The 23,765-nt window shown below is 42.2% G+C and overlaps 1 protein-coding gene across 2 annotated transcripts in view; it reads right to left on the reverse strand.

Moving 5' to 3' along the window:
- The window catches only part of slc35e1 (solute carrier family 35 member E1), a 58,312-nt gene that overhangs the window by 24,795 nt on the left and 9,752 nt on the right, over window positions 1-23,765 (reverse strand). For both annotated transcript variants that reach the window (XR_009516122.1, XM_059991715.1), the window contains exons 2-3: window positions 11,807-11,877; window positions 10,729-10,866 (exon numbers count right to left, since the gene is read on the reverse strand). Coding sequence is in view for 1 of the 2 variants with exons in the window: in XM_059991715.1 (XP_059847698.1) it covers window positions 10,729-10,866; window positions 11,807-11,877 (209 nt within the window). In the remaining variant the exon portion in view is untranslated. The remainder of the gene's footprint in view (window positions 1-10,728; window positions 10,867-11,806; window positions 11,878-23,765) is intronic.

Raw genomic sequence — 23,765 nt, forward strand, 5'->3', positions numbered from 1 at the left:
AGCATCCGCGCCCATGGGGGCCGGGTTGAGGGAGGCTTAAAAGCAAGGCTGTTTAGTTCGAATAAAGTTATTCGACTGCAGTTTACTGACTGCGTGAGCACACCGCTGCAATGTGTTTTTATCGCTATTAATATACGTCACCACTGCCAATACCTGACACCCGTCAGTGCGCGATTTCTTTAATTTTTCGATCCAAGGTAGGCTAACTATGGAGAATTATAAAAAAAAAGAAAAGTGACTGAAGAAAACAGAACGTTTAATGATACGTGGACAGATTCATTTGCTTTCACTGCTGACGAGACTGGTTTACCGGTATGCTTAATATGCAATGAGAAACTAGCAAACAACAAAACGTCAAATGTCGCAAGACATTTCCAGAATAAACACGCAGCCTTTGCTCAAAAATATCCGGATGGAGATGAGAGAAAAAAAGCCGTTTCGGAACTGACGCGGAAGGTTGATCTGAGCAAAAATCATTTCAAGAAATGGATGAAGTCTGGAAAATCAACTACATACTCTAGTTATATTGCCGCTCAGGAAATAGTCAGGCACGGGAAGCAGTTTACAGATGGTGAATATATAAAAGAATCTTTCATTAAGATTTCAGAACATCTATTCACAGACTTTAAAAACAAGAGTGAAATTGTGCAGAAAATCAGGGATATGCCCCTCTCTGCAAAGACTGTCAAAGACAGAACCATAAAAATGGCAGAAGACATCACAAGACAGCAAATTAAAGACATCAATTCAGCTGTGGCCTACTCGATTGCCTGTGACGAGTCTAAAGACAAAGGTGATATTGAACAAATAGCGCTGTTCTGCCGGTATGTAAACTCTGCCGGGCCACAAGAAGAACTGATTGAGTTGATACCTCTAAAAGACCAAACACGGGGGGGAGGACATCTGTGAGGCTGTCTTGAATTGTTTAAGAGCCAAAGGAATAAAGACCACCCACCTGGTGTCAGTAGCTACTGATGGGGCAATGAGTATGACAGGAGCGCACAAGGGATTTGTGGCTTTACTGCAGAAGTCGCTGGACAGAAAGCAGCTGACTTTTCACTGCATCTTGCACCAAGAGGCACTGTGCGCTCAAACATTTCCTCCGGAATGCACAGAAGTAATGGATGTTGTCATTCAGATTGTCAATAAAATAATGGCAAAAAGTTTAAATCACCGTCAATTCCGTTTGTTACTGGACGAGCTGGAAAGCGCATATTCTGATCTCCTGCTGCACAACAAAGTCCGGTGGCTGTCCAGAGGGGAGGTGCTGAATCGCTTTGTCGCGTGTCTGGAAGAAGTGAAATCTTTCCTGGGCAGCAAAGGGCTCACCTTTCCTGAGCTGGAACAGCTAGAGTGGCTGGAAAAGCTACACTTCATGGTAGACATGACAGCGCACCTGAACACGCTGAACACAGCTCTTCAGGGGAAAGGATGTACAGCCCTACACATGTTGGAGGATGTTTTGGCATTCGAGTGCAAGTTGACAGTGCTTGCCAGAGATTTACAGAAAGGCACTTTGTCTCACTTCCCCAATTTGAGAGAGTTCAAACAAGGTCACGACATGATAAATTCGGAGTATTTACATTCTGCAATCATCGCAATGCAAACATCGTTTGGGAAACGCTTCTGTGAGTTCAGAGAGGAAAAAAACACATTATCCTTCCCGGTCACTCCCCTAAGCATCGATCCATCCCTACTGAATACGACTTCATTGGCAGGTGTGAGTCAACCTGATCTTGAGATGGAACTGGCCGACATAGCCGACAAAGACATATGGGTGTCCAAGTTTAGACGCTTGACAGCAGACCTTGAAGATGTTGCCCATCAGAAGGCCGTTCTTGCTCAGAATCACAAATGGAGTGATATTGAAAACCTCCCAAAACCGGACAAACTTGTGTTGGAAACATGGAATGCTATCCCCGACATTTATGTAAACATTAAAAAGTATGCGCTTGGAGTCCTGTGGATCTTTGGATCCACATATGTATGTGCGCAGGTGTTCTCCAACATGAACTTTATTAAAAACAAACATCGTGCACATCTCACAGATGACAGCTTGCAATCCTGTGTAAAGATGAAGGTGACGTCAAACAGCCCTGATGTGCAGACGCTGTGCGCTGAGGTCCAGGAGCAGAAATCCCATTAACCAAGTATGATAAATATTTTAATTGCCTATTATTTTACGTATATTCATATTTTTTCATTGTTCAGTGAAATAGTCCTTTTATTTTTCAGGTTGACAGCTGGCTGACATTATTTTTGGTTTGCTGCTGGCGGAAAATTTAAGTTCGGCATTTTTCATAAATACTAGAAGGACTCAAATAGCCATTGAGTATTTTACTTAAAAGTAACCTTCAACCCAACATCTTTTTTTCGGAGTTCAAAATGTTTTTGTTGCATGCAGAAATGTAATTTCGTTTTCTCTGCAGGAGTTCATCAATTTCATAAATGCAACACATTATAGTTTGTTTATACACAGCATAAAGGCAAAAAAAACATATGCAGTGTTATTTCATTTTAAATGTCAAACGGGTTTTGTGGCTCCCAGTGTTCTCTTTTCTTTGGGAAACGGGTCCAAGTGGCTCTTTCAGTGGTAAAGGTTGCTGACCCCTGATGTAGACCTATTTCGCTATTAAATGTGGATGCAAAAATTCTCTCTAAAATAATGGCTAATCGCTTGAAAAATATTTTAACTAAAATCATCTCTGTGGATCAAATGGGCTTTATTAAAGGCCATTATTCTTTCTCTATTGTTCAGAGATTGATGAACGTTATATATTCATCATTATCTAAGCAACCTCAATGTGTTATCTCTCTCGATACAGAAAAGGCTTTTGATAGAGTAGAGTAGCCATATTTGTTTAAAGTATTAGAAAAATTTGGTTTTGGTAATAATTTCAACAGGTGGATTCAAATGATTTATAAGAACCTTATTGCCACGGTCATTACTAATAACTGCAGGTCTTCTTCTTTCTCACTTTCTCATGGTACTAGACAGGGGTGTCCAGTAAGCCCTTACGTGAAGCTAAAAATATTCATGGTATCTCTATGAATGGAACCATACATAAGATTTCTCTTTATGTAGATGATCTTTTGGTTTTTATTTCGAACCTTGAGGAATCAATTCCTAATCTTTTGGAAACACAAAGATTTTGGAAAATTTTCAGGATATAAACTTAACTTGAATAAAAGTGAATTGTTTCCATTAAATGTCCCTGTTAGTATATATAATGATATTCCTTTTAGAATTGTTAATACACTTAGATATTTAGGTATTATAATTACTAAAAAATAAAAAGATCTTTACAAAGCTAACACAGTTCCTTTAATGGACTCCATGAAACAACTATTTTCTAGATGAAATCCACTTACTCTTTCTTTAATAGGTCACATCCATGCTGTGAAAATGATGATTTTAACTAGATTTTTACATATTTTCCAAAATACACCTATCTTTTTAACTAAAACCTCTTTTGATCAAATTGACTCTTATTTTTTCCTTTATTTGGAACAATAAGAGACCAAGAATTAACAAGTATCATTGACGAAAATCTAAAAAAGATGGTGGACTTTCACTTCCTAATTTAAGACTATTATTGGGCTGTGAATATCAGACAATTATGTTTTTGGTTATACTGGCTCGATAAGAACCAAAAACCATTATGGGTTGATTTGGAATTAAAAGCTGTTAAACAATTTCATTTAACTTCAATATTAGAAGCTGCATTACCTTTACAGCTCTCTAAAATTCCAAATTTAAATCTTTACCCGGTTATCAAACAATCCTTACGGATTTGGGTTCAGTTTCGTAATTTTTAAAATGTTAAACAATTTAAGTTGTCTAGTTCTTTTATATCGAAACTTTTCATTTAAACCTTCAATAACTGACCCCATTTTTCTCCTATGGAGAAATAAAGGGATCCGTTCTTTTACAGATTTATTTTGTGATGGTTGATTGAAGACTTTTGAACAGTTAATTAACAAATACTCTCAAGCTCATACACATTGTTTTGCAATATTTTCAGGTTAGACTTTTTTTTACAACAACATTTACCATAGTTTCCATATTTACAAGAATCTGATTTGTTGGATACCATTTTGAAGTTGAATCCTTTAGTGAGAGGTTCCATTAGCAGAATTTATAATTTATTTTTGTCACAAAAAGAGAACCTACCACTAAAGATTAAACAAGACTGGGAGAGAGAACTTAATACGACCTTTGTTAATGAAGATTGGCTTCAAGTTTTGAAAAACGTAAATTCCTCTTCGATATGTGCCAATCACTGTTTAATCCAATTTAAAATTGTTCACCGTTATTACTTAACAAAGGAGAGACTATCTAAAATATTTCCTAGTAAAGACAACTACTGCGATAGATGTAAAACTGAAGTAGCTACTTTGTTATATGTTCTGGTCATGTTCTTCAGTAAAATCATTTTGGAAATCTTTATTTTCTACAATTTCTAAAGCTCTGAAAATTAATTTACAACCTAACAGATTGACTGTTCTATTTGGAATAGTTCAGCATCATATTCAGGGTATTTCATCTTCAGATATTATGTTTCAGTTTGGAAAAAATTAGTAGAACTTTTGATCCTCGATTCAATTTTGAGAGAAGATGGGGTTCTTTTGCCAAATATTATCATTTAATTTGAATTATTCTATATAAATCCTTCAAATTTTATTTTTTAATAAATATGAATTTTTTCCTTTTTCCTATATATATAATATAATCCCCCCCATTTTTATATATTATGATCAGTTTTTTTCTTCAGCTTTATTAATTGTATACATATTAATCTGTTGAAGTTTTGTATCATTTTATAGCTGTAGAAAATTAATTACCAATAAAAAGATTTAAAAAATGAAAATGAAAATAAACAGTAGACTAACATATGTTTTGTTGCTGTCTTAAGTGCTCCAAAGCCAAGTGGAGAACCAGAGAGATTGCGTCCATGGCAGATGTTGTGGTGGTGAGCAAACTGAAGTGGGTCCAGGACCATATCTAGGCAATAGTTAATGCTGGCCATAACCAAAGCACTTCATCACAATAGAGATGAGTACTAGAGAGTGACCGTCATTGAGGAAGCTCACTCTGTTCTTCATTGGCAGCAGAATTATTGCTGCCCTTTTGAAGCAGGTGGGAAGCTTTGATTACAGTAGTGAAAAGTTGAAGTCATCCATGAACATTCCAGCCAGTTGGTTGGCACAGGTTTTGGTACTACCAGGTATATTATCAGGGTGTGACACCTTGCAAGGGTTCACCCTCTTGAAAGATGTTTGACACTGGCCTCCAAGACAGAAATCACATAGTTGCCTGATATAATGGGGATTCAAAGCATAAAAGGCATTGAGCTTGTCATGGAGTGAAACATCACTGTCAATTACGCTGATACGTTTTGCCATACAAAAAATAATGGCAAGCAAACACTGTCATGGCTATTGTGCATCTAGTTGTCTCCAACTTCACACAGATTTGCCTTTTTGCTCTAACGATGGCCTTCCATGGGCTCCTGGAGTTCTTGTAGAGTTTTTCTGGGTTGCTGGTCTTGAATGCCATAGATCTTGTCCTCAGTAAACTGTGAATCTCCTGGTTCTCTTCACGTCTTTATAAAGTTAGTGATCACCGTGCCATATTCATTCAGATCAGAAGATGAATTCCCCAATGTGGAATTCATGCCTTCGTTGTGAAAAAGACATGTACAGGATAGGGGCAAAACAAATAGGTAGATGAGTTATACAGCATAGAAACAGGCCCTTTGACCTAACTCATCCATATCGACAAAGATGCCCATTTCAGCTAGTCCCATTTATTCACGTTTGGTCCATCTCCAAATCTTTCCTATCCATATACTCACCGGGGCTTTTTCTTTTACTTGAAGATACAGCGCAGATCCAATGAGCTGCCCCGCCCAGCAACCCAACTATTTAACACTAGCCAACTCACAGGAAAATTACACTGACCAATTAACCTACTAACTAGTTTGTCTTTGGAATGTGGGAGTAAACAGGAGCACCTAGAGGAAACCCACATGGTTCATGAGAACATTCAAACTCCTTACAGACAGCAATGGAAATGAAATCTGAATTCCATCTGTAATAGTGTCACACTAACTGCTACACTACAGTAGCACCCCAAACATCGAAACATATAGTGAAATGCATCATTAGTGTCAACGACCAAGGCAGTCCAAAGATGTATGGACTGTCTTGGTCATTGATGCTTAGAAAAATAGAGGGCTATGGGTAACCCTAGGTAATTTCTAAAGTAAGTACATGTTCAGCACAGCATTGTGGGCCGAAGGGCCTGTATTTTGCTGTAGGTTTTCTATGTTTCTATGTGCTAGGGATAGGCTAGAAGTATTGCCATGCTTCCAGTGCCAACAAAGCATACCAATAACTAACTCTAACCCATGCAACTTCGGATGTGAGAGAAAACCAGAGAACCTGGAGGAAACCCATGCAGTCATGGGGAAAGTTCCTTACAGACAGTAGTGGGAACTGAACCTAGGTATTATTGCTGGCGCTGTAAAATGTTATGCTAACCACTATATACTGTACTGTAATGGGACAATAATGTTACTGTACCTGCCCTAATTATACTTACCTTGCATGAGGTTCTGGATAGGTTTCCTCCATTGAGGCAGGGAAAGGAACCGTGGTTGACAATAGAAGTGGAACATTTAGTCAAAAGAAAGAAAGAGCATACTCAAGGTTTAGTAACCAAGGATCAGAAATTTACAAAGCAGCCAGGAAGGAGCTGAAGAATGGACTTAGGAGAGCTAGAAAAGCACACAAAAAGGCTTTGGTGAGAAGGGATTAAGGAAAAATCCAAGACATTTTACAAGTATGTGAAATACAGGAATATGAATCGAGTGAGAGTAGACAGACCAAGAATAGAAGAGGAAGCTTGCCTGAAGTAGGTGATAGGGGAGGTCCTTAATGAACAATTTGCATGAGTATTCACCAGTGAGATGGACATTGACCATTGTGAGGGTGGTGTAAAACAGGCTAATTTGCAGGAACATGTTAACAGCAAGCTGGTGGATGTGCTCGAACTTTTGAAAGACATTAGAACATCATTTTTCCAGTGGCGCCACTAAAAAGGCAACTTGTGCAAGCAACCCCAATATAAATCTTCAAATATTCCTGATATAAACTGCTACAGCTGAAATCCACAGCTATAGCCATGGACGATACAATAAGCAACATTGGTATAAGGTGTTTAAAAGATCTATTGCTGCTCAAAGACAACAAATCTTTGATGGTAGTCTACAATCACAAATGCAGTTCCACTTTAAGAGAGCAGAAAAGGACACCATGCTGGATTAAAAGTTATTTAAAGAAAAGAGTTCTGACTTCCACTATAGCCTGTTTAGTTGGCAAACGCACTATCTCAGGGAAATAAAATCGAGGACTTCAAAGCAAGATTGCTGAACCAAAGGGACATAAGGTACTGTTGTGTTTGTTGTTTCCCCAAGCATTCCAGATGTAGCAATACAGCTCACTGGCTTCATGATTTACTGCCTAGAGAGGACTGCTGAGTCTTTCAAAGGCAGAGGAGGGGAATATGCTTTAAGATTAACTCCTTATGCTGCACAAACATGGAAGTCCCATCCCAGTCCTGCTCACCTGACCTGGAACATCTAGCAAAGAAGTCTTGTCTACTTTTTCAGCCCTTCCTCACTGGAAAACCACAGTCCATGTGGATCAGAAATAACATCACCACCTCGCTGATAATCAACATTGGCGCAACTCAAAGATGTGTGCTTAGCCCACTGCTTCACTCCCTGTACCCATGACTGTGTGCCTAGGCACAGATCTATAAATTTACTGACAACACAACTGTTGGCAGAATTTCTGATGGTGAAAAGCCATAGAGGAGCGAGATAAATCAGCTGGTTGAGTGGTGTCACAGGAACAACCTTGCACTCAATGTCAGTAAGACCAAAGGATTGATTGTGAACTGCAGAAAGGATAAAATGAGTACACCAGTACTCAGGGGGATCAGAAGTGGAGAGAGTGAGCAATTTCAAGTTCCTGAGTATCAGCATCTGAGGATCTATCCTGGGCCCAACAAATGCAGTTACAAAGAAGGCATGAGAGCAGCTATATTTCATTAGGAACTTCAGCAGATTTTGTATGCCACCAAAACTCTCACAAATTACTACAGATGTACCATGGAGAGCATTCTAATGGCTGCATCACCAGCTGGTACGGTGTTTGGGGACGGGGTGGGGGGGGGGGGAAGAGAGGCACTGCACAGGATGGAAATAAGCTGTAGAAAGTGGTAAACTAAGAAATAGAAATGGCTGTGCCTTCTACAATTATCTTTGTGTCTTTACTAGCCATAGTAGTATCAAATTTTTGGAGGGTGGCAAATGTTATTCTTTTGTTCAAGAAAGGTAATAGGGATAACCCTGGGATTTATAGACCAGTGAGCCTTATATCAGTGGTGGACAAACTATTGGAGAGGATTCTTAGAGACAGGATTTATGAACATTTGGAGAAGCATAGCCTGGTTAAGAACAGTCAGCATGGCTTTGTGAGGAACATCATACCTCATGAACCTGACTGAATTTTTCAAGAAGGTGAAAAAACAAATTGATGGAAGTAGAGCATAGATACGGCATTCAACTAGGATCCCCTGGTAGGCACATTCAGGAAATCAGGAGGCATAAGATCCAGGGAACTTGGCTGTGTGGATTCAGAATGCAGAAGGTGACATTAGATAAGACTGTATTCTGCCTGCAGTTCAGTCATCAGTTGTGTTCTGCAGGGATCTGTTCTGGGACCCGCTTTTTGTGATTTTTATAAATGACTTTCATGAGGAAGTGGAAGGTTGGATTAGCAAATCTGCAGGTAACACGAAGGTTGATGGTATTGTTGATAGCATGATAGCGATTGTCAGAGGTTATAACAGGATATTGATAGGATGCAAAGTGGGGCTAGGAAGTGAAAGATAAGAGTTCAATCTGTAAAAGTGTGAATTGATACATTTTGGAGGCAGAATGCAGTTTGCAGGGTTAGTGGCAAGGTTCTTAGCAGTGTGAAGTAACAGAGGGATCTTGGGCTCCATCTCCATATATCCCTCAAAGCTGCACAAAATGATAGGATGGTTAAGGCAGCATATGGTGCGTTGACCTTCATTGGTCAGGGAACTGAGTTCAAGAGCCACGAGGTAGTGTTGCAGCTCCATATAACTCTGGTTAGACCATACTTGGAGTATTGTGTTCCGTTCTGATCACCTAATTATAGGAAGGACGTGGAAGTTTAGAGGACGTAGAGGAGATTAACCAGGAAACTGCCTAGATTAGAGAGCATGTCTGATGAGGAGAGGGTAAGTGAGCTCGGGCCTTTTTCTTTGGACTGAAGGAGGATAAAAAATGACAGAGGTGTATGATAAGAAACATTGATAGAGTGGACAGCCATCGTCTTTCTCCCAGGTGGAAATGGCTAATATGAGAGAACGTAACTTTAAGGTGATTGGAGAGAAGTATATGCGGTAGAAGGGTAGTTTTTTTTGGGTGTGATGCTAAGGGTGGTGGTAGAGGCAGATATATTAGAGACATTTAAAAGACTCAGATAGGCACACAGGTGAAAGAAGAAAAATGGAGGTCTATGCTGAAGAGAACCATTAGATTGATCATGAAAAAGGTTAAAAGATCAGCACAACATCATGGACTGTGCTGTACTATCCTCTGTTCTATTCAAGATGAAGAATCTATGTCCCTCATACAGTCTAAACTTTTATAAGATCAATCCTCATCCTATTCAATCTCTCCTTAAAATGTAAGCTCTCCAGCCCCAGCAACACGAACGAACCTTTCCTACACTCTCTCTAGCATTGCCTAGCTTACCACCATATAGTGACCAGAACTATACACAAAAAAAACCCATACGCCTTCTTCACCACGTCTAACTGGGTCAACAATTTCAGGTAACTACAGCACTACCCTGATTTAACTTCCCATTATACATCATTTCCATTTGTCAGAGTTAAATTTTGTCTGTCACTCTTTTGCTCACTCTCCCAGTTGATCAGGATCCCGTTGCAAGTCTCCTTCACTGTGCATTATACAACCAATTTAGCTGCCATCCACTAACTTACTTTTTGTATCAACTACATCCTCATCCAAATTGTTACATATAGCAAACAGAGGGGGCAAGCATCATTCCATACAGCACACCACTAGTTACAGTCCTCCAATCTGAAAAACAACACTCCACTCTTACCCTCTGACTCTCTCCACCAAGCCAATTCTATATCTAATTTGCTAGCTTACCCTGCATTCCATATTACCTTATGGGCCAGTCTACCTTGTAGGGCTTTGGTAAAGTTCATATAGACAATATCTACTTCCTTGTCCTATTCAATCTTCTTGGTCCCTCAATAAAATTTGTGAGGCATGATCTTCCACACGCTTGTCCTGCCGAAGGGTTTCAGCCCAAAACGTTGATTGTACTCTTTTCCATAGACGCTGCCTTGGCCTGCTGCGTTCCTCCAGTATTTTGTGTGTGTCACTGTACTCAACCTAGTTTAATACTTAACCTCTATACTGTATGTGAGTGCAATCTAGTTCTTTTACTTGTGGTCATGGATCACAAAAGGAAGAAAATGTAAATGTAAAAAGCAGGAATCCAGTCCTCCAAAAATAATTAGAACGATTGTACTTTCACCTTAACTGGATAAATGCCAAACAAAAAAATTCAGAGCTTTTTTTTTACCTTTTTAGAGAAGATGTTCTGAAGAGAAAAGCAGAGGGTGGCAGCAAGTGCACTAACTAGTCCCCAAATGTCAAAGGACAGTTCAGTCACTGTTGCCAAGAAAACTCCAGATATGATTGGGATTAGCGACATGTAGACCTGCCAGAAAGGGAAATTACAGTCAGTACATGTAAAATCAGATTTTTAATTAACCCCAAATTTTTCTCTATTGAGATCTGCATCAGCTTTTGTTTAATGTAAATAATGAAACTGCATTAAGGATATAAAGTGTCTGAGAAAACGTCAGTTCTGATTGCAAGACAAATTTACACAAATTGATTTTGTGTAAGCTAGCTACCATGTTTCCTTTATCATAGCAATTACTGCACTCAATGTATTTTATTGAAGTTATCAAAGAATCACATTATTATTGGTCTCATCTTTAAAACTTGAACCAAAGAAGAATGGGTGGAACGAATACAGCCAATGTTAATTATCATAATGTTTAGGTTCAAACACCAAGATGTGCTTTTTGTTAAACTGTTCATTTATCATGAAAGTTGCACGTACCAACTAAACTCAGTGTCCTTAGAACTGAAGGTAATTTCTTCCAGGCTGGAAGCATTCCAACAGCATTAGGAAAGACCATCAGACATAGGAGCAGAATTAGGCCATTCGGTCCCTTGGATCTATTCCACTATTCCACCATGGCCGATCCATTTCCCTTTCAACCCCATTCTCCTGGATGAGTGGATGGGTTCCTGTCACTGTTCGCTTCAGGTTAGCCCCGAGGAATTTTGGCCTAGAATGCCTCCCATCCTCTAATGCATGTTGAACCAGTAACACTGCTGTGATTGCCAGAAATGTCGGGCTCTTCTCAGTAAAAGAACCACAGATTTGAGAAAGGGAAAAGAGATCAAGTTTATGAGCAAAGATCTTCCTCCAGAAAACTACAGCTTTTTTTGAAATTTAAAAATCCAAATTAGGAGCATTTGGAATATGTTTATGATTTGAAACAGAACATGCAATATATTGTCCCATTTTTAGCTCTTGATTATCCCTCAATGAGGAGAAAATAAAAACACAAAAATACACATACCTTCATAGTCTGCTTCTCCTTCATGATGATACGGGACAGAAACACCACCCAAATAGGCATGGTAGCCTTAACTAAGGAGGAAAGCAAAGGGAAAGAATTAGAAACAATTCAATGCTACCCCACAGTTAAAATATAAGTGAATGATCTTAGATATTTGCGCAAACTATCTGAAAAGATCACAACACAATACTTACTGAGTCTAGAGTTAGCCTTATGATGGTGCCTGGGTTACCAGTATGTAATATCTACTTAATGGAGCAGTGAGTTATTTATCTTAACTGTACAAGTCAATAAATTAGTCATACTGCTGTAAAGTCCTCTCCCATTTCTTTCACACACACCTTCAACAAATATAAACACCATTTCCAGAAAAGTTGGGATATTTTCCAAAATGCAATAAAATAAAAAAACTGGCCTAAATTGGCTAAAGGTTCTCCCATTGACACTGCACTACATGAGGATCACTCCCCATTTGACTACTGAGGTGTTGGCCGCTGAGGTCATTTATGGGCTCCTGGGAAGAACCCCATGGGATGCCAATACCCAACCCCCCACCCAAGTTGATCTCAACTTCATGGGGGACGAGTTACAAAGGTATTTCAGGCAATTAACATCCTCTCTAAAGTTTCTTCATTCACAGGTACAAGAGGCGTTCATGGCACAAAGAGGCTCAAAAGCAGAGTGGCCTGACTTAAAGATTGGAGACACGGTACTGATAAGGGACTGAGAGCACCCCGAGTTTGGACCTTGGTGGAAGGGACCCCTCCAGATACTTCTCCAGACACCCATGGCGGTAAAGGTACAAGGTCACGACTGTTGGGTTCACCTGAGTGATTGCAAGCGATGGCCGCCGGAAGAGAAATGATTATTGTTGGACTTGGACTCTTTATCATTTCCATTGCCTTTATGGTGACCACTCTAGAGGAAAATCTATTCTATAAAATCCATATGCAGCTGCATGGTAATCGCACTGTGTGTTATCTGCTTGCCAAATCAGTAGAAGCCCTGTTTGTAGCCACCCAGGGATGGAACCCTAAGAGTCTGTACATTATTGATACCTCGGATGCCCCCTGCAGAGGAAGGACAGATAGGTTCTGGCAGGGGACAATAGGGCAATGTGTAGAACTTGTATACAATGATAGGAGGAAATCCCCACGACCCAACTGTGTTGGGTCTCATCCCGTTAAAGGAACAAAGGCTAACTGTTCTGACCCACAGAGTTACTCCTACTGTTTTGGAGGAGAAGGCTGGGGCTGTGTAGTAGGTTTAGTTCCTAACAATGTCTCTTGCGCAATCACTCATTGCAGACGCTGAAGATGCAGAATACAAGGAGGATGGCTTAGTTGCATATGTGCAGAACAACAGTGTGTTAATGTCACCATGGGACCTAAGAGGGTCTGTGGGAAGTGTAACAGGACACATGTTACTACAGGTTCCCTGATATACCCATCTAACACTTCAGATTTTAATCCATATGCAGGAATCAGTAACTGGCACAAAAACAGATGACGGGAGCAGGGAAGTCTACCATAAAATGCTACTGGGCTAAGGAGGGGTTCGTTTTCCTTAATGGGACTTTTACCACCGCCACATCCACTTTGCCAGCTTTGTTTGCGGTGGGAACAATTGGGCCAGTCACAGTCCCCTGCCTCAGAAGGCTCATGTCCGACCAAGACTCAGTAAGTAAGGAGTTCTGTGTGGACTGGAAGGATCCGGTCATGCTGGGCTCCTCTTTAGGCTATGGGTTTCTGAGTACACTCTCTCTAGGGGGTTCGGCAGGGACCATAGCTGCAAAAAAAATCGGAACTACCTTATTTGTGGGCTGACTGTGCTGGGAAACAGTACTATGGAAGGACTGGAGGCCATAAATCAAGAGCTGGCAGAGTTGCGACTGTACGCCCAACAGACCCGGTATGCTGTAGACTACCAGTTGGCTCAGCAAGGAGGAGTATGTGCCTTAGTAGGGGACAAGTGTGTCACCCACGTCACAGACGAATCATATAACACATGCTATTCAGTCTAACAAGAAACAATTAGATAATTTCAGGGAAGGTCCCAAACCAGGGGATGAGTGGTTAGGTTCGCTACTAGGAGGTTCCTGGGGTTCCTATGTGCTACATGGGCTTATTACAGTCACGATCACTCTTATTGCTATGTGTGTGTTATTAGTTTGTATTAATACGTGTTGCAAGTTGTGTCTGCGTGAGCTAAGAAATTCATTCTCGGCCCCAATCTGAATGTATCATCATGGAATGATAAAAGGAGGGAATGTAATATTAAGTTATCATCTCGTAGGCCGCTTGTGACTCTGGCTATTTTTTTAAAGGTCATAGCAGCTATGAGCTTGAGAAAAAGAGTATAAATGCACAAATGCTTTCTCATGAGATAAGCTGAGCTTGGGAAGAAAAGTATAGATGCACAAATGCTTTCCCATAAGCTGAGCGGGTGACAGCATCCTTGGGTTGCGATCTGCGCTTAACTTCAGTTTTGTTTAGGGTAACTTGTATTATTGCTTGATTAATTGCTGTGAGAAACTTATTGTGCCTTGTATTCCTTATGGCACCTGCAAGATGAGCATAAAAAAAGAGTGGCTATTTCCAAGGGCAGGAGGCTTTGGATGGTAAGCCTGTGCCTGTCTGTATCCAGACATGGTAGCAATTAAAACTGTTAAACAAACAATTTATGACTAATAAAGTTAACAATACTCATCTGTACAGAAACTAAGGGCGGTGAACCCACATGTATCTGTGTACGTGACTGCATGATATAAAAAGAACTGTATTTGCTTCGGGGGTGGGGGGGAGACCCTCGAAGCAGCCTCCGAGAGAGAGTGCTTAAACAGGGTTCTCTCGAATAACTTGCTAATAAAGAGTTAAAATTTACTTTCACTGTAGTACATGGTGTCTTTGCATCGGGTAGATCGAAAGAAGTTTATAACAAAGGCAAATGCATACAAATCTACTTATTAATTTTTGGTAGGATTGCTTGGAACAGTTTTTGTTTGAAGTGATTACATACTAACTGATTATTGATCGAAAGAGTCTCTGAAAAGCAGAGGTGGAGGAGTTTGCCTCATGATCAACTCTTCCTGGTGCACAAATATATCAGTGCTGTCCCAATTCTGCTCACCAGACCTGGAATATCTAGCAGTTAAGTGCCGTCCTTTTATTTTTTTACCTACAATGAGGGTTCTTGGGGGTCATTTTGGCAGCAGTTTACATTCTACCTCAGGCCAAAGTCAATCAGGCTTTAGACAATCCGAGGAACGGGATCAACACACATGAAACAGCGCACCCTAACACCTTCACCATCGTTTTGGGAGATTTTAAGCAGGCCAGTCTAAAAAAAAATCACTAAGCAATTACCATCAACAGATCACTTGCAATACCAGGGGAAACAACACACTGGACCATTGCTACACCACCATCAAGAATGCCTACCGTGTTATAGTGAGATGAACAAGGTATGGACAAGGGAAGCACAGGAGCGCCTATAGGACTGCTTTGAATCGGTGAACTGAATTGTATTCAGGGATTCATCTTTGAATCTGGATGAGTATGCTGCAGTTGTTATGACTTCATTAAAACCTGTGTGGATGAGTGTGTGCCTACAAATTATTTACTGAACATTCCCAAACCAAAAGCTGTGGATGAACCAGGAGTTACGTCGTCTGCTGAAGGCTAGATCTGTGGCATTCAAGTCCGGTGATCTAGGCCTGTACCAGAAAACTAGGTATGATTTGCGGAGGACTATTTCAAGGGTGAAGAAACAATTTCTAATGAAGTTGGAGGCGACATTGGATGCACGACAGCTCTGGCAGGGTTTGCAAGACATTACTTCCTACAAAGCAAAACCCAATAGCACGAACGGCAGTGATGCTTCACTACCAGATGAACTCGACGCCTTCTGTACCCGCTTTGAAAGGGAGAATACAACTACAACTATGAAGATCCCTGCTGCACCTGATGACCCTGTGATCTCTGTCTCAGAGGCCGATGTTAGGCTGTCTTTAAAGACGGAAGGTCCTGATGGAGTACCTGGTTAGGCTCTGAAAACCTGGTGCCAACCAACTGGTGGGAGTATTCAAGGACATTTTCAACCTCTCACTGCTACGGGTGGAAGTTCCCACTTGCTTCAAAAAGGCAACAGTTATACCCGTGTCTAAAAAGAATAACATGAGCTGCCTTAATGACTATCACCCAGGAGCACTCACATCTACAGTGATGAAATGCTTTGAGAGGTTAGTCATGACTAGAATAAACTCCTGCCTCAACAAGGACCTGGACCTACTGTAATTTGCCTTTTGCCACAGTAGGTCAATGGCAGATGCAAGTCTCAATGGCTCTTCACATAGCTTTAGACCACCTGGACAACACAAACACCTATGAACTGCATCCTGACATTAACTATAGCTCAGCATTTAATACCATCGTTCCCACAATTCAGATTGAGAATTTGCAGAACCTGGGCCTCTGTACCTCTCTCTACAATTGGATATTCGACTTCCTAACTGGAAGACCGCAACCTGTGCGGATTCGTGGTAACATCTCCTCCTCGCAGATGATCAACACTGGTACACCTCAGCAGTGTGTGCTTAGCCCGTTGCTCTACTCTCTATATACCCATGTCTATGTGGCTAGGCATAGCTCAAATACCATACACAAATTTGCTGACAATACAACCATTGTCATCAGGTGCAGCAGGGATCTTCATAGTTGTAGTTGTATTCTCCCTTTCAAAGCGGGCATAGAAGGCATTGAGTTCATCTGGTAGTGAAGCATCACTGCCGTTCGTGCTATTGGGTTTCACTTTGTAGGAAGTAATGTCTTGCAAACCCTGCCAGAGCTGTCGTGCAACCAATGTCGCCTCCAACTTCATTAGAAATTGTTTCTTCACCCTTGAAATAGTCCTCCGCAAATCATACCTAGTTTTCTGGTACAGGCCTGGATCACCGGACTTGAATGCCACAAATCTAGCCTTCAGCAGATGACATAACTCCTGGTAGAATCTCAGGTGGTGACAAGAGGGCGTACAGGAGTGAGATATGCCAACTAGTGGAGTGGTATCACAGCAACAACCTGGCACTCAACGTCAGTGAGACTAAAGAGATGATTGTGGACTTCTGGAAGGGTAAGATGAAGGAACACATACCATTCCTCATAGAGGGATCAGAAGTGGAGAGATTGAGCAGTTTCAAGATCTCTGAGGATCTAACTTGGTCTCAACACATTGATGCAGTTATAAAATACTTTGTTTACTTTATAAAGTACCCAGGACATCTTCAAGGAGAGATGTCTCAGAAAGGCAGCCTCAATATTAAGGACCTCCAGCACCCAGGGCATGGCTTTTTCTCACTGTTGCCATTGGGTAGGAGGTGCAGAAGCCTGAAGGCACACACTCAGCAATTCATGAACAGCTTCTTCCCCTCTGCCATCCAATTCCTAAATGGACATTGAACCGTTAGCCGCTACTTCACTTTTTTTAATATATAGTATTTCTGTTTTTTTGAGGCTTTCTAGGTGGAGGTGGGGGTGAGGGAGAAGAGAAAGAAAAGTCTAAATCACCTGATCTTACAACACTTTCGGGTCAAAAGAGCGAACATGACATTGCCAGTTACAAGATGAACAGAAGAGTTTGAGATGATCTTCAGTTTACAGAGGGCAGATGAAGGAAGTTGGTCAGGACTGCAATGTAATAGTCATTCCTGGAGTTACAAAGCTGTTGGAATTGGTCTTTTTAAATTTTTTAAATAAGATATTAGTTGAATTAATGCAAGACTAATTTGTACTTTTAATAAACTTCGTATTTTTTTAACAATCACGTATATTTTTTACAATGGGTGGTGTTTTGTCCCCACTTACTGGCAGAAATGTGATATAGTAGTTACAAAACATTTTGTCATCTTTTCATTTTCAATTGGCAAAGTGTTAGCACATCACCCATATGCTATGATTGGATTTTTTTTATCTAAGGAATTTATCTTATGTAAAGAGGGTTTCTTCTTTTTGTTAACTAGCAGGAATGCTAATTTACTGATAACGAGAATGGTATTCCTTTGTAAACCAAACGGGGATTAATGTTCTTTCTTCTGAGTCTGTAAGCTTTTGTTGACGGGCTTTTGGGCAGATCGGCGCGAGGGGGTCGAGAGAGAGGACGCAATGGTCTAAGCTGGGCAAGGATCGGACCCCAAAGGGGGGTCCGAGGCCGGGAGATTCTCCGAGGAGGGGGGGGGGGGGATGAAGCTAGATGTGCTTGGTTGACCACTCGGAGGGTCCTGAGCTGTTTGGAGAGTCGAGGAGTTCGGAGGGTCCTGAGCTGCGAGTCGAGGAGTTCGGAGGGGAGCGAATGGTGGCCAGAAGACTTCAGTAATTGAGCTCCAACGGCTGTGCACGAAGTGGTTTGGACTTTGATAAGTTTGGCGTCTTTTCTTTAATTTTCTCTTCATATATACTGTATCGTTATTAATCACTTAGTTATAGTAACCTTTATAAATTGTACTCATTTAATCGCATATAGTGTACTGTCTGTTTTTAGGCGAGGCGGGGACATCACACAGCATCCACACCAGTTGATTACCCAGTTTGGCGGGGCCGAAGGCTGCTCCCCCTAGACGAGAACGAGCTGAGCGAGCCTGAGGTGACCCAGGCGGTTACATTGTGGGGTGCTCGTCCAGGGTTGATTTCTGTGGAAGCTGTGTGATCACCCTCTTTAAATTGTGTCTGCGGCGAAGAGCTGGTGTGCCTTTGTGGGTGTGCGATTGCTGGTTATCGCGGTGTGTGTGTTGGGTGGGGTGGTTGCTGTTGGCTGACGAAATGGTGGTGGGACCATGGGTACTGTTTGGAGATTCAGGAGTGACAGGTTGGGATGTTTCAGCAGTGGTGAGCTCCGCCCGGTTATTGGAATAATGTGCAGCCCTAAAGGGGTGGAAGCGTGGGCGGAGCGGACCCCTCAGTTATTGGGTGAGTGGCAGTGCTTGGCTGAGGAAAAGCGACAGGGACGGGTTGAAAGTTTGAGTAGGCAGGCTGGTAACTTTGTTAGATCTGTCGGGCGCAATTACCTCAAAGTGACCGCTGCCAGTTCTGGGAAAGTGTGGGAAAATGCGTGTGGTTCGACTGGAAGTCAAATGCCGCAGCTGGGGGGCTTATCATATCCGTGGCAGGAGATTGGTGGAAAGTTTTTAGGGTATCCCTTTTTGCCTAGGGGGGCAGATAAATTGCTTGTGGTGCTAAGGGGATCAGTTGTTCCGTTGATTCGAGAGGTGTCGGGAAACTTAGAGGAGGCCCAGTGGGGGAACAGCTTGGGGTCTCTGGGGGAGCACGTTCCCAGCAATGTACCAAGGAACTCCCGAAAGGAGCAGACTCTATTCCTGAAGGCTTAGAGGGGCCATGCGCACAGGTGTTGTTACGGATGGATGGAAGTCAAGTTAAAGCCATCCTCGGCACCGGGGCGCCGGTGAAGTTGCTGTACAGTTTGTTTCATAACCGTTATTGGAAGCATTTACCCTTGACAACATTGAGGACACTGGAGATTCGGGGTACCAGTGTCGGTGATTATCCAGACAACGGTTGTTGGTCAGTGAAAATGGAGTTCTTGGAGGCAAATGTGGAGGAGACTGAGGTTCAGGAATCGATAATGCTGATGTGTCCGGACCCTGTTGAGACGGGCAGCGTTTCTGTTCTAGAGAGAACCAAAATCCTGCTGGTGCGCCTGGGAGCCTGCCCGGAGGAGGCGGGTGAGCGCTGTTTGGAGGCATTGTCGATGCACCCAGGGTTTCGAGCTGCTTGTGCGGACGTGTGTAGCAGCATTGGGCTGATAACGAATTCAAACAAGAGCCAGTGGTGGTACGGCCTGGGGGAAGTATCTGATGGTGAGACCCTCTTCGTGGACGCTGCGAAATACCACAAGGGAGGGGAGTTGACTGCTGAAGACACCTCGGAGAGAGAGAGATTGCGGCGACTGGCCCCTACAGCCGTGGAAGATGTAGGCAGCGTGTGTATGGGTTATATTGCGTTGAAGAGGCGCACTGTCAGTGACCAGAATATGGCCCTGAGGGCCAGAGAGGCGATGGCCTGACTGAGTGGTGTGAAGTGGTTTAAGGTGCTCGATCTGAGGAGTGGATGTTGCCAGATCCCGATGAGTGGGGCCAACAAGGAGAAGACGGCCGTTATAAATTCCCTAGGAGTCTTCGGGTCCGAAAAGATGCCACAGGGCATATCTGGAGCCCTTGCAACCTTCCTGCGGGGCAGGTGGAAGACCATAGGGGATGTGGAGGCGTTTGGAGTTTTGGTGCATGTGGATGATCTATTGGTATTTGGATTTGCCTCAGGAGAATATGAAGTGAGGTCGTTGCAGGAGCAGCTGAGAACTACCGAGTTAAAGTGTTTTCGGGACACGTGCCAGGGCTGGCGAAGGTCGCAGCTCGTGAGAGACTGTCTCTACGGAATCAAGTTTGAAATGAAGACGGAGAGACTGGAGAAAGTGATCTGGAACCATTCGGAAGACTTACAAGTTGGAGAGAATGAAGAAAGTTGTCTGACTGAGGGTAATAGCAAACTGAGAACCCGGAGAGGGGAGTTTGCGGAGGTGAAGAAATTACAGATGAATCTCAGAAGAGAGAAGCGGAAGCTTGAAGGGAACCTGAAGATGACCATCGACAGTTCAAATGAAGTGCAAAACCTGAAAGTTGATCTGGAAGAAGTCATGAGGAAGAAAAAGCTGGAGAGAAGTGCAGTGAATACTGAACAGGAGGCTGAAGAGTCTGCGGGAGCAGTGCAGGCCACGTGTTTCCGTTTGGAGAAGATCAAACAGCAGCTACCGATCACAGGAATGAGGAAGAATACAGATTCGATGGATGATGTGCTGGATGTGTGGTACCTGCTGCCTTTTGCTGACTTTCCCTCGATTGAGGAAGAGACCTTTGGCCCTTCTCCCATTGAGTCAGGTGTAGCGGGGAGGGTTAGCTGTGTGCAGTGTGGGACATGAGTGAGAGGTTGAGAGAGGAGTTGGTAGTGGGCCCAAGGTATCCCCAGTTGTGTCCGAGCCTGAAGGGTTTAGGTGAGGGGGTACGGAGGTCTCAGAAGGGTTAGGGAACTCCCAGATAGTTGGCCTAAGCAGCGCCTGAAAAACAGGGCGTGAGGGTTACTGTGTGGGGAGGAGATGTCACTGTTTGTGCTTGGGTTACGGTGTGTTGGCAGGAAAGGTGGCGAGTTATTTAGTAGTCATGAGGACATGACTTTTATTTGGTGGAGGGAGAGTGTAAAGAGGGTTTCTTCTTTTTGTTAACTAGCAGGAATGCTAATTTACTGATAATGAGAATGGTATTCCTTTGTAAACCAAACGGGGATTAATGTTCTTTCTTCTGAGTCTGTAAGCTTTTGTTGATGGGCTTTTGGGCAGATCGCCGCGAGGGGGTCGAGAGAGAGGACGCAATGCTCTAAGCTGGGCGAGGATCGGACCCCAAAGGGGGGTCCGAGGCCGGGAGATTCTCCGAGGGGTGGGGGGGATGAAGCTAGATGTGCTTGGTTGACCACTCGGAGGGTCCTGAGCTGTTTGGAGAGTCGAGGAGTTCGGAGGGGAGCGAATGGTGGCCAGAAGACTTCAGTAATTGAGCTCCAATGGCTGTGCACGAAGTGGTTTGGACTTTGATAAGTTTGGCGCCTTTTCTTTAATTTTCTCTTCATATATACTGTATCGTTATTAATCACTTAGTTATAGTAACCTTTATAAATTGTACTCATTTAATCGCATATAGTGTACTGTCTGTTTTTGGGCGAGGCGGGGACATCACACAGCATCCACACCAGTTGATTACCCAGTTTGGTGGGGCCGAAGGCTGCTCCCCCTAGACGAGAACGAGCTGAGCGAGCCTGAGGTGACCCAGGGGGTTACACTTATATGCAGTACAAGTGTCAGTTTTTGAAAAAAAGTGACATCTTTTAAGAGACTCTTAGATACATGGAGCTTAGAAAAATCTGCAGTAGGGAAATTCTCGGCAGCTTCTAGAGTAGGTTACATGATTGGCACAACACTGTGGGCTGAAGGGCCTGTAAAGTGGTATATATTTTCTATGCTCATATCTTTGCTCTTTTGTTCTCTGCCAACTCCTCACTCAGTTTCACATTATTTTTAATCTGTTCCTTTGTTTAAATCTCAAATAAACAATTGTGAAGAATAATTTTTCTACATGTACTTGGACTTCTAAACGAACCTGGGGATCAAAAATTACCGAGATCCGAAACAGCCTTCATGAACATTTTGGTCATAGGTTATCTGAGAAAGAAGTGGGGTTTGGTGATGTTACTGAGTCATCAATGCTTTGTTAACTATAAATGCACTGACATGTCTCATGAATGGCAAAAAGGACATATCTTTCCTACTAAAAACACCACTCAATGATAACACTGAACAACCAAGATTTTGCTTCCTAAATACTTCTGGGTGTATCTTATGGATTTGGATTGCCTATCATGAAAATCAACATGATTATTTCCCCATCGCACACCATTTTAAAAAAAACCTATGTTTGTTATTTCAATTCATAATTCCAGTCAATTAAAATGTTGCCCACAACGTAAGCTGAAATTTTCTATCTTGTCCAGGTATGCCAGGGCAAATGCTGCATGGCAGGACAGGGTTTAGAAAAGCTGTAAATTTCTGTGAAGAATTTCAATATTTGATACAGATATTGAATAACTGACGCCAAGATTAAGGAAGGTACTTTTGTTGGTCCACAAATCAAACAGGCCATCAGTGACAGGCACTTCGAAGAACTTCTAATGGGATCGGAGAAATTCACATGAAAAGCATTCAAGGATTGTCAAGTTGGAGTTCTTGTTCTTTTTTGAACATGTGCAGCTTCCCCACTTGAAAGGGATCGAATACGCCTACCTGAAGGTTTTTAACCGGATTCCACTCAATGACCAAACAACTTTCCTTTTTCTCCCCTTTATTTTTCGCAAGTGTGGCAATTTGATAGTTCCATTAGTCAGCAATCATAAGTCATAAATAATCAGTCAATGTCAGTCATTAGGTTGTTAATGTATAAGTTGACATCAGGTTAAGTGATAAGTCATAAGCATTAGGTGAAAAACTGGCTGCCTCTCAGACTTTGTAGACGAATTCGGACCTGCACCTCCATTTCTCTAGTGTAGTGGTCGCCAACCCGTCGATCGCAATCGACTAGTCGATCTTTGAGACTTTCTCAGTACATCCCGAAAAAAAATGAAAAATACACAAATACTGTTCAGAAATTGTTTCCAGGTTGCGGGGTTTTAGTTCCGTTCTTTCTGCCCAGTGCGCATGCATGTAGCTCCCCCTCCATGCACTACAGTGTACTTTATTGTCCCTGTTACGAACCCCGTAACTGGGTCACTTGCCAGCAAAGATAGAGAGGTCTGTTGAAGTCTGATGATACTATTTTTAACAGTATTTATTAGTAAAAAGACACAAAAATAATATCAATGCAAACATACAGATAATATACGTTGTCAATACTAAATCTGAAAGTGCGGGTATAATAATAATCAATAAGAAATAAGCTCTATCGTTGTCTAGGGGATAATGTATTGTCCGATGGAAATAAAGTCACTCAGTTCATGCAGGCTTCAGCTTTTGGGGACCGCTGGGTTTGCAATTGTTGGAGAGAGAGCGATTTTGAGAAAAGAAACTTGCCGGCTTTCCTTGATCCGATCTTGATCCGTATTCGTCCTTTAGAGAGGCCGTTCCGTGGAGGACTTGTCATCCAGGCAAGGATGGACACACACACAAGTCCCCACCGGTCTCATACGTTTCTCCTGGTGTGTCTAAAGGGGTTGTTCCCCAGACCCTCTTTTATCCTTACTCACGGGGTCTCAGATGTCAATCAGGTTGGGATGATGCAATCCCTCAACCAGCCCACTCTGGTCATCCCGAGGGCTTCAATGAATAGTACAGGACTCAATACACAATTCCGTCTCCAAGA

Source organism: Hypanus sabinus, chromosome 16 (assembly GCF_030144855.1).
Source record: "Hypanus sabinus isolate sHypSab1 chromosome 16, sHypSab1.hap1, whole genome shotgun sequence".
Lineage (NCBI taxonomy): Eukaryota > Metazoa > Chordata > Chondrichthyes > Myliobatiformes > Dasyatidae > Hypanus > Hypanus sabinus.